The 12,131-nt window shown below is 47.0% G+C and overlaps 1 protein-coding gene across 3 annotated transcripts in view; it reads right to left on the bottom strand.

Moving 5' to 3' along the window:
* Positions 1–12,131, bottom strand: part of MBOAT2 (membrane bound O-acyltransferase domain containing 2) — a 120,545-nt gene that overhangs the window by 53,181 nt on the left and 55,233 nt on the right. For 2 of the 3 annotated variants that reach the window (XM_044262111.1, XM_044262112.1), the window contains exon 3: positions 10,599–10,676. The exons of the other annotated variant lie outside the window; for it this stretch is intronic. In XM_044262111.1, the coding sequence (XP_044118046.1) occupies positions 10,599–10,676 (78 nt within the window). The remainder of the gene's footprint in view (positions 1–10,598; positions 10,677–12,131) is intronic. 3 annotated transcript variants of the gene reach the window in all.

The raw sequence follows: 12,131 nt of genomic DNA, 5'->3' as shown, positions 1-12,131 counted from the left end.
AAGTCACTCCATTCTTTCCTGTTCTCACTTTGTTTACAGATGCCTGAAAGGAACCAAACTGCCCGCTATTGTTCAGCTTAAAAAAAAAATCCAACTTTTGCTTCCACACCTGGTTCAGTAACATAATGAAGTCACATAATTGTTCTCAAAGTCGACTCAAATGTACAAATAAAATTCAGTTTTAGCTGTTGGCATTAAACAAGATCATTTAATCTTTAAAAATATAGACTTTTATAGTTTACATCGACATTTAAAACCTTCGAATTCTAGTTCAAAATATCATCTGATTAGTAGTCCCCCACCTCAGCCTCTCCCACTAAGTCAATCAATTTGCATAAACTTAAAGCTTTTAATAACATCAAGAACTACATCTGGCAATGTAATGACAGAATCTTGGGAGCAACTGGGAAAGACAATTATCCACAAAAAACCACATCTAGATTTCAGCCTGTTCTCATTGCTACTGAAACCAGGACTCTGAAAAAAAAAAGAATGTTTGGAAAAGGCTTCACAACACCCCTACCAGTCCCCAATTCAAAGGTCTTGGGCCCCTACCAAGCAGAAGATTAGGAACCTGTCCCTCCCCATCCCTCAGGGGCTGCATTTTAATACAGGGCCCTGACCTCCCTCCCTACCCACACAGAGACCACTCCTCTTTCTTTCTTTCTCTCTTTTTTTAAGATTTTATTTATTCAGCAGAGAGGGAGAGAGACAGCCAGAGAGGGAACACAAGCAGGGGGAGAGGGAGAAGCAGGCTTCCTGCAAGCAGGGAGCCCAATGCGGGGCTCGATCCCAGGACCCTGGGATCACAACCTGAGCCAAAGGCGGACACTTAACGAATGAGCCACCCAGGCACCCCTCATCTTTCTTCTCTTAAACTTCAGAGTGAAAAAATTTATAGGAGGAAACCTGGTGGGGGGAGAGAAGTGTTCAATTAATTCTTCAAAGTTCTTAAAAGCAAAAGAAAGACCATCAATTACAATTTTCCAGATCCATATTTTGTCTCATAATATCAAATATCTAAGAAGTGGGAATAGGAAGAAGACGCCCCAGAGCTGAGCAAAAGCTGAACCGGTCAGACCTTCTCAGAAACTGGAACCTGGAAGAAAGGGAACATACTTCAATGCGCCGTCCGCTGTAGGTCTGGGAAAACGGTCGGCTCCCGACCTTCGGGAGCATTCAGATGTTCAGATACACACTGCAATCACTAATGCTATCCAGCCAGATTCTGAGGACACAAAATCGAATCCAGCTTAGTCCCTCTCCTCTCAGGTTCCAAGTCCAGCAAGGGAGGCGAGCACGTACCAGTGACGCACGCGGGGCCCCCAGCCTGCACCATCCTGCGGTTCTGCGGACTGTCTCGCTGAATCTCAAACTCATGTGCTTTCGCACTTCAGCACGTCTGAAATCAAGACATTCCCCCAGCTGACGGCAGGTAACCCTCCACAGGGGGAGGTGAAATAACGGCACGTCTCACTCGCCCTGGCGTCTTATGTCTAATGAAACCCAGGATACCTCATCTTTACTACAGTTCTACGAGGTAGGAATTATTATTAATCCTAACGTACAAGTGAGGAAACTGAGGCTAGAGAGGCTCAGTGACACAGGGACAGCTGGGTGGTGCAGCTGGTTCGGTGTCAGACTCTCAAATTCAGCTCAGGTCATGATGTCAGGATCCTGGGATCGAGCCCATGCTGGGCTCCCCGCTCAGTGCAGAATCTGCTCGATAGAATCCCCCTCTTCCCCTTCCCCATCTTGGGCTCACGCTCTCTGAAATAAATAGGTCTTAAAAAAAAAAGAGAGAGAGAGAGAGAGAGAGAGAGAGAAGCTAAGTAACTCATTGTGACCAAGCTACCAAGCAGGTGCGCGGGACAGGGCAGAATGGCTCTCTAGCTGGGGTCTTGGCCACAGCACGGTCCCGCCTGCGACCAGATATGTCTAGCACGCCACAACATGTGCCATACAGGGGCCGTGCGAGGTGAGGGTGACTGCTGTTAGCAGCAAGGCTGGAAGGGGAAGGGCTCCAGTCCAGAGGTCACACCCTGCGGGACCCACAGGAATGCACGTCGGGGTAGGGGGCTCCCCGCAAACACAAAGGCACCAAGCGTGAAACAGCAGAGTGTGTGTTCAGGACGACAAACAGCCCATTATGACTGGGCCCGTCAGAGCCAAGGAGCAAGAGCTGTAACCAAGAGAGGAAAGGAAGGCAGGGCAAAGGCACAAAGGCGCTGCCAAGCTGCCGAGCCAAGGGAGCCGGGCACGGTCCAAGCAGAAGAGCCACAGTCAGGCAGACATTTTAAAAGATGGTTGGGGGCGCCTGGGTGGCTCAGTCATTAGGCGGCTGCCTTCGGCTCGGGTCATGGTCCCAGGGTCCTGGGATCGAGGCCCACATCCGGCTCCCTGCTCTGCGGGAAGCCTGCTTCTCCCTCTCCTGCTCCCCCTGCTTGCGTTCCCTCTCTGTCAAATAAATAAAATCTTAAAAAAAAAAAAAAAAAGATGGTTGGGGCAGCAGAGCAGAGGCCCGACAAGGGGACAGGGAGGCCGGGTGGCCGGCAGACTCCCGTGCGTGTCCAGGTGTCCCACTGCCGAGCAGCAGCAGACGGGAGACATGGCGGGGGGGTGGGGGGGTGGAGAAGAGCAGCAGCTAACGGGGGCTCACTACATAGCAGGTGCTGTTTTAAAGGCCTTACAGATGTCTGAGAACTTCAAAACAACCCAAGAGGAAACCGAAGCACAAGGAGTCCCTAATGACGGCTAGACATGGAGGGAACCTGGGAGCAGTGAGGATTCATTCCTGCGCCCGCCTTGGCTGCTCAGCTGGAAGACGATGCAGAGAGAGCGTCAGTGCGGACAGAGAGCGGAGGCCCCAGATGTGTCTGGTTCTCCCACATGGACCGGGTGTGGAAAGGAACAGGACGGGGTGGGTGGCACTCTTCCCTGTCTGGGAAGGACCACCTGCAGACAGCCGGCTCACATCCCCTCCATGCCGGGGTCCGTCCCCTCCGCTTCCTCCCTTCTGCTACTCCTTCCACCACCTTACCCTGCGTCTCCAAGGATGATCTCCGAGGAGTATCTTCTTTTCTACCCCATAACTTCAAATTATGAACTTACACTGTCTGCCAGGTGTGAGAACGTAGAGATAAGGTGAATGGACTTAAAGGTCACTGAGTCATCTTTGAGAAGAATGGGAAACAAAAATAAAAAACCTCCATTAGAGTACCTCGCAAGGACACCAAGCCTTAGGTGAAATAAAGAAATCAGGTGTCCGTAGTCGCCCTGTGTGGCTCTGTCTCAAACACATGGCTGCCCGAGGACCCTGAAGACCTGTGTCCAGCCCAGACTGGACGTTTGCCTGGTGGTGTGTGGCACGATGAAGAGGCTGTGAGAAAGGTGGAAACACAGAGAACGCGAGGTCAGGAGGACATGACGTGGATCCACGACCGTCCGCGACCCGTCGTGGATGGAGCCCGGGGGAGCAAGGGAGCAGACAACACAGGGACAGAAGGCTGGGCTCCCTGAGGGCTCCAGAACTTAAGAGATTTCAGAAGCAGAGCGGCACCAGGCACGGGGACAGGGAGAGCACAACACAAAGGACGCTGGCGAGGCGCTCCGACGGCTCCGAGGGCAGAGGCTGGGTGAGCGCTCCGCGCAAGCCCTGCGGGGCCACGGGGCGCGCTAACGTGGCTGCTCTCACAGTGTTCGGTCTCAGGATCCTATACCCACTTAAAAATTCTAGAGGAAACCAGAGAAGCATCACCCGCATAAACAAGAGCCACGGGTCTGTACCACACTAGAATAAAACTGAGGATTTTAAAAGTACGTAATTCCAAAATAATGATAAACCTAGTACATACCAATATAAACCACACTTTGAGGAAAAATATATTTTCTATTTTTTTTAAAAAAGACTAATGAGAAGGGTGGCAATGCTTTACACCTAGGTAAGTCTCCGTAACGTCTGACTCAACAGAAGACAGCGGAACTCGCAAACGCTCCACGCAGGATCACCAGCACACGGCCTCTGGAGAAAGGCCCGTTGTCTACCCGTGACAGAATGAAAAGGAAAAAGGCGAATAATGTCTAAACGTCATTATGGAAATAGTTTGGACCTTTCCACCTCCTCGAAGGATCTCGGGGACCCCCGGAAGTCTCTGAGCGCACTCTGCAAACTATGATCTAGAGGAGGGCAGACCACGGTGGCTGGGAGAGCCAAAGGACAGAGCAGCCAGGTAAGCCCCAAGGCTGGGAGAGCCGTGCGGGGTGGGGGGAGCAGGCCCACCTCACAGCAGCGGACATGAACACGACATCCCGCGCCCGATGCTGCCGGTGCTCTGCTTGTTTCTTTGCTTGGTGGAGGTGGAGGTGGAGGGGTCCGACGTATCAGAATCATAGAATCATGATCTCATTCCCCTAAATTCTGATGTAACCTCCCTTTACTCCCAAGAGGTGAGGATTACTGGAACAGAAAAAAATGCTGATGATAAAAGTATGTTCTGTTAGCTACTGGGGGTAAGAAGAATGATTTATGACAGAAGTGATCAAGTGAAGTGCTGGTAAAAGTAAGAAACCAACCCCAGAGGGGCGCCTGGGTGGCACAGTCGGTTAAGCATCCAACTCTTGGTTTTGGCTCAGGTCATGGTCTCAGGGTCACGAGATCAAGACCCACATCCGACTCTACACTCAGCAGAGAGTCTGCCTGAGATTCTCTCCCTCATTCTCTGAGCCCCTCCCCCACTTCTCTCTCAAATAAAGAAATCTTAAAAAAAAAAAAAAAAAACTAACCCAAAAATTAGATTTACAAGGGTTCGCTTCCCAATACAGTCGTCAAACTGAGATTCATTTCTGTTATCTGCATGCACACCAGATAATGATGAAGGAAAATAACCCCAAAATAAAAGGGGTAGGACACCAACTGTTTCCCATAGAGAATCCTCACGCTGGTGCAGCTGAGGTTAGTGGCCGGGAGCACGGGCTCTGGCACTGGACGGATTTGGTTTCAGACCCTGAGCCTGCTGAGCACCGGCTGTGGGGGCCTGGCCGGGCACGTGACTCTCAACCATGAAGCTGAGAACAGGCTTCCGGCACAGGGCGGTCGTGAAGACTACATGGGAATTCACTTGCGCATTTAATGTGTACTGGACATAGAATTTGGATTTAATAAATATTAACTCTTAATGGCAGTTTAGCTATTACCAGTAATTTATGAATAATTAATGTTCTGTTGTCCTTCAGGGAATTTACCCTATTCGCTTCTTAATTTTTATCCTTCTCTTTCATTGGATTTTATTTTCAATCCTTGAAGTCTGTTTTTGAGACATTTTAGTGCTCTCATGTTTAAGAAAAAAGCTTTGTAAAGTAATCTAAGTGATAGCTTCCTAATCACTGGAATTTTAAAATTAAACTGTTCCAACCAAAGGTGTTCCATACAAGATCTTCCAAAACCCTGAAAGGCAAATAGTGTCTGGCCCATCCTGATTCCATCTTCTTCACACAACAAGTCATGCTAAAGGCACATCCTCTGTAAAACCCACAAGATTCATTTCTAGGTCAGGAAAAGATGTGTAACCCCATCTCTTTCTGGTCTTCATTAAATTTAAGCAAAAGCTCGGTTTTTGGTGCGAAACACGCCCCGCCATCCCCTCTCGCCATGACACCGGGCCACATTCTGGATTTTCTGGTAGGTCCTCCATTACCTTCTGACTGTCTTTCCAGAACTGCTCTCAATATGAATTATTCAGTAAGCTAGCAACAAGTAGGAGGAGGGCAGTACTTTTTTCTCTGACAAATTAATCTAAAAGTATTTTAATATTCTAGTTTTCATCAATTGACATTAAAACAGCATATTAGAATCTACGTTTTTTATGTGTTTTAGTAAACATCGACCTGAAGTACAGCACTTACAAAAGTCTGAACAAGTTTAAAGAATGGGAGAGGCTTTAGAGATTAAAATCACTCTTTGTCAGATACGTATTTAAAGGTTAAAGCATTTTTAAAAGATCCCAAGCCTTTGTATGCTGTCCGGTAAACAGTTGAAAATCTTTTGTTTCTCCAACTACAAAAACAACAACAACAACAAATCTATAAAGGACTGTTGGTAAATAATCTAACAACATACATGGATTTCACAGACTTCACAGGCCTGATGATTACTGGTTCTGTGTCTGTGTTCAAGTGAACTAACCTCTGGGACGTTAGGAACACCTCCCAAACCGGCCTGTTGGGACAGTTAATTGGGATATTCGTAAAAAGCACTCCACAAAGGGACTGGCACCTAGATGTCCCTCCATCATTCAAATGCCAAAGTCAGAGTCCAACAGCTCTCTCTGAAATCACAGTGCTTCTAACACTGTGAAGACACAACTCACATATGTGAACAGAATTACTGTAAGGTCACACCACAGTTACCTCCATCCGTTAGCAAGCCCTGATTTTCCAAAACCATCTCCTCACTTCTTACTCAAAGGTTAAGAAAACGAGGAAAACAGTCACGAAGCTTTTATTCTCACAAAACTTCGACCCGGACCACATACTTTCTGTAAGTGGCACATGTTATGACATATTACTGAGTGATTCTGCTCATCATCCTAACAGATGGTTATGTGAGTTTTTCATTTTCCTTTCAACATTCTGGCAAGGATGATGGGCTTAATGTAAAAGTAAAATTAGTTTCCAGAAGTACCGAAAACCAGAAAATAAACCCTACTTTTCCAGTGAAAGGTATTCTTATTTTTAATTATCATAACTATCCAGTTATTTTTGATAACATATGAATTATTATCTTCAAAACAAGGATTTATCATTTAATTGGATAATAGCTCCAAAACTCTCTTTTGTTTTTTTAAGTGATTAATTTGGAGTATTAGCTATTAATCAGACATTTTTAGGCAGACCTGACAAGGCAGAACCTCGTTACACAAGTCACCTGTGCAAATTTCTCTTTACTCTAATACATTCAGATGAACAGTGTCACCCAAAGTAATGCCTTTATTTACCAAGGGAGGTGTGTCAGTCTTATTAACATCCCTACATTAATATAACCCCCCCACATATAAAAACCCTGGCTTCATCCTACAAAGGGGAACCAAAAATCTTCCCTCACTTGCTCAAGGATGACTGAACCCTCCCTCTTAACAGAGAACCAGCACACAATTAGAAATAAAGTGTAGACTTCGAATACCTCTTAAAAGAGATGCTATAATTGACTGAATGGCATAAAGGAACTGAATCGGCCCCTCTCCTGAGTGCAGGATTTAATGGAATGATGCTACGTCCTCAAGACTTTTCAGAAATGCAGCAGAACCCAGACATCCTATTACCTATCACCAAGTAACAGGTTTTCCTCCCTGTGAGAACTGAGAATATTCAAAAACCTTCGACCCCAACCCAAGCACAGTGTGCCAACAGGCTACTGCGTCTCTTCAGATAAAGATAACCGCATCTCTGTTTGAAGGAAGAATGACAAACACATAAACACCTCTGCCTTTGTTGGGGACCCTGTTGGCTCACATCACATTTTCTCAATCAATTTAGGATGTTTCATTTTCAGTGACTCATTCTCATAATCATCATGCTTAATGCTCAGAAGTAACCTACTGCAGAGGTAAAAAGCTAAAGCTTGGGCCCTGGCTAGAGACAGACACACAGAGGTCCAGTCTACACTGTCTCCAAAGGCTATTATACGGGCTTTATACAGTGACTGATACACAATAATTATGGAAGCATTAACTATTGTTAAAATAAGCTCACATAAAAAATCAATTTTAGAATTACGGTTTTCCCGCTGAATTTCAACTTCTGGCAGCACCGTACCAAAAGGGCCCGCATCTTTATCCCCAAGCACCACGAGGCTTTCAAACGTGGTCCGCAGAGAGCATAAAAGAAAAAAATCCAAGAGTCCAGTTTCCTTCCTGCCACATTTTACTCCCTCTCCCGGGACCATGGTATTGTTCTCAGTGAAGTTAAGATTTTCCCCATAGAGTTCCCGCTGAGCCACTACCCGCTGCTAATTAACTTCATGCGGACAAATTTTCAAGTGACTTGAGGCTTCTGCCTGCCAGATGGCATTTCCGAGCTCATCGTTCCTTCCTAGTAGAGCTCAGCAGCTCCTAATGCCATCCTTGTCTCGGAATCCAGACTGGAGGAGTCTCGGTAGAGCTGGCGGACAAGTGGACGTGACCCTGTGCTGCCTGCTCCTCGGGGTCCTCCTGGACGCAGATCAAGGCCAGGTCAGCCACATCTGCCTCTTCTTGCCCCAGCCCCACTGCAAGCCGCCGGCTGCGGCTCGGTGGGGAAGAACAAGGAGGTAGTGAGCCAGAAACACCCGCAGAGCTGCAGGCCAGCCCATCAAGCACGCCACTCAAGGCCGATCGCAGGAATGAACGGGATGTTTGGAAACACCAAACTAAAAACATTAAAAAAAAAAAAAAACCCTCAAAGACAAAAGGCACAAAATACTCATTCAGAACAGAAAAGTTAACCTCACCTACCGAGAGCTTCTATAATCTATATGCTCAACCATGAGATTAACAAGTAAGTAAAAGATCCCTGCCAAGGGGTTCATGTCCTGGGAAGAAGAAACGATGAATTACAGTGCACGGCGGCCAGGGAGGTGGCCCAGCTCTGACATGACATCGTCAGGAAAAACAGCAAAATACGCGTAACTAAGAATGACCTCTGTAGCATCCGAACACCTCTTCTTCTGGCCGAACGCTTACCCAGGCGCCCCCAGCACGAAGTGGGTGGGCACAGGCTCCTTGACAGAGTCACTGGTTTAATCCAGTTTAGGCCCAAAAGGCCAAGTGACATGGCCGAGGTCCCAAAGCTAAAGAGAATTCAGCAGAGTCTGGATTCAAACCCGGGCATCCAGGACCGTAAACCTCTACTCATCCAGTCAAGCCCTAAGGCCGCCGGGCGGAGGGCAGAGTCTGCGCCTGATCTTCCCCGTGACCCAGCCTGCTGCGCAGGGTCACCATCAGCACAGGAGGCATCTGGGGAGAGGATGTGTCCGTATTTCTCAATTCCTAAAAACACACATCAGCATGCTTTCTACTTAACACCCAATCTCAGCACTCTGTGCCCAACTCCTTTTTTCCACTGGCCGTAGAGCAAACGGCTGAACACACAGAGCCAGGACCTCACTCCTTTCCCAGCTGGTGGCTCCCTCCCTATGCTCCCCCGGCCCCGAGAACATCCATCTCTGCTAACACTCAGCACTGTGGCTGGGGGTTCGACAGTCAGACAGAGACGTCCTCGTCCCCATCGCTGGACCCCGCGTCAGCTAACAACTGCCGCACGCCTGACTGTCAGGATCGCCAACACAAGCATGCCCGTCAGAGGCGAGGGCCACATCTCCTTTACCTTGGAGTTTCTGGCAACACTGTGGCCCACAAGAATGTTCATTCAGATTGGCGGGGCGGCAAGGCGATGGAACGGGAAGTTTAAAACGACTTTCCTAGCACCACCTGCAAGCCCAGTAGGCAGGCACGATTTTACGGAATACACCTAAAGCTTCGGCGCTTTTTTACTGAGGTCATCTGTCTTGTTGAAAGTTATCTGCCAACTTATAATGAAAATACTTCAGCTTAACTTCTCTAGGCTAAGGGGATTTTCTACTCTTTCCATTTGAACCTTCCCACATTTCTGCTCTTTGTATTTAAATAATGGAAGTTCCTTTGTGCTGTGTTCTAGAAGTCTGAGAATTTTTAGAACTCAAAACGAGTTTTCCCACAGAAAAGTCAGAAAACAAAAAGCTGACATGAAGGGCACTTGGGTTCCCACGCCCGTCCGTGCTCTGTGCCGAACGTCGGAGAACAGCCACGCTGTGCTGCCTTCTCCAGGGAAAATGCCTTTCCAATTCCAGAAGGGTGCCCAAAACACCTACTCCCCTTCCTCTCCTCCGTCTATACCCGCCCTCCATTCCCACCCTCTCTGCTTCCCTGGCCCCTCCTCGCGCCCATTCCACTGTCCCTGGGGACCGAGATCCACCTAAAGCCCGCACAGATGTTCAGGTTCAAGAACTCGGTCTGGGATTCTGCCACAGGTGGAAGAGGACACAGGGCTACTGTTAGGGCAGCCCTGAGATGGAGTTAAGGGCTATAAAGAGCTTCAGGAGATGACCGGGAAAGGGACTGTTGTCAGGCACGAGTCATAGTATCATTCGTCCATTTGCTCATTCATTCATTCAACAGATGCTTCATGAGAACTCAGAAGAACCGTGCTATATTCAGAAAACACAAGAAGACACAATGTGGCTGCTGTTTTGCCTCCCAAGGGACCTTCGGAAATATCTGGAAACGTTCATGGTTATCGCAACTTAGAGGGAGTGGGGGTGGAGGCACTACTGGCACCCAGTGGGCGGTGGCCAGGAATGCCACTCACCATCCTCCGGTGCCCGGGACAGCCCCCACATGAAAGAATGATCCAGCCCAAGATGTCAACAGTGCCAAGGCTGAGAAAGCCTGCTTTCAGTAATGTATGACAGCTCTTCTTGAGAAAATTATCACACTTTGGAGTAATGTTTAACGTGACAGAATTATATTTTGATCTAATTCTATTACAGGGAAATACATATTGATACGGGAATAAAGAGCAACACTTACTTGTGCATGTTCTCCACTCCTATTATGATCATGATACAGTAGGAAATTCCACTCTGTACAAGAAAATGTAAGGCATACCTATAAAAAGCAAGAGCGCTGTTAGAAGAGAGGCACCCATTCACAGACATCACGATGAGACCATTGAGACTACAAAGTGCTTACGTATCACACAGAACGTGTCCAGGTAAAAAGTAAGGAATCTGACTTCCACAGCCTAGAATTCTGTGAGTGCCTCAGAGGGAGTCCCATATCACAGGCCCCAGAAGAGCCAGAAAAACGAAAGGAAGCCCCATAAAGGCACACTCAGTACCCTGGCATTCCCCGTCTCCTGGCTACACGAAAGCGCTGTGGGGTTATGCGGCTCAGGGATTACAGCTTTTTTCATAACTTGGGACACTATGAGGAAAAGGAGTAATAAATCTGGATTTCAGAAAACTTCTGAGAGAAGAACACTAGTTACTTGTTTTCCCAAATACCTAAAACTGTTTCTCACAAAGCAACAAAAAGTACCAAACAATAGCACTGACTGAAAGCTAGGTACACCCACATCGATTTATCCGGAAAGCACGATGGCTCAAGTCAAATGATCTAATTCTTCACTTGCTGTCACCCATCTATAAAACATTCTGGCTGCAGTGACACCAAATTTTCTAACATCCCAATGTGGAAATCCACCCTTAAATGAGAGAACTAATTTATCCCTTCATTTCATAAAATTCAGGCTAACATGATTAGGGTTTCTGGTTTTAAGCTCAATCCAACCTATCCCTGAGACCATGCATGCCTGGGCACACAGACCTGTACCCTCAACTCCCTTTCCCCTCTGATGGCGTGAATAATTTATGAAAGAAATTTCAAACCACTGTACACAATTTAAAATATAAACAAAGATCTTAACCTGTGATTAAAATTACTTTTTAAGCTAATCATTATAGGATAACAGGCATCTCTAGTGTGGGAAAGTTACTTAAACCTTTGAATAAATTTTTCCATAGAAATATTATCAGTAAGAAGGAGGCTCCAAGGCAGGCCCACAGAAGAAACTTACTGAACCCAATGAACAGAGGATGTCAGTCAGTCTGTCTGTCTCCCCCTCCATCTAAACACACATATCACACAAAAACAATGTTGGCTGGAATACTACTGTCACTAGGAAGTCGTAAGAAAGCAGAAAAGCACATACGAGTATAAACGGAAACAGAAGGAAGCTGAAGAACCAGGATCAAAACACACACTTGTCTGATTAACTATCCCCGTCCTACCTGCTGCCAGCAGGGACGGCTCACTAACAGATCTAATGGGGAAATGACAAAGAGGATCACTACATACTTTTAAGGGCTTTTTAAATTGAGAGTAGAACTCATTAAAGATATTGGTCTTAAAAATAGGTTTTTTTGAGGACTTTTTTCCTTTTGTATGATTAGATTTCCTTGGAAATACAACAACTCTAGAAGCGACAAGTTCTGTTTCTCAGACTGGGCCGTGGTTCCTTCCAGACTCCCGTGGCTTCCCCACTCAGACAATGTGCCTGGC

The sequence above is a fragment of the Neovison vison genome, chromosome 8, assembly GCF_020171115.1.
Source record: "Neovison vison isolate M4711 chromosome 8, ASM_NN_V1, whole genome shotgun sequence".
Taxonomy (NCBI): Eukaryota; Metazoa; Chordata; class Mammalia; order Carnivora; family Mustelidae; genus Neogale; species Neogale vison.
This window is presented reverse-complemented; position numbering and strand designations above follow the sequence as displayed.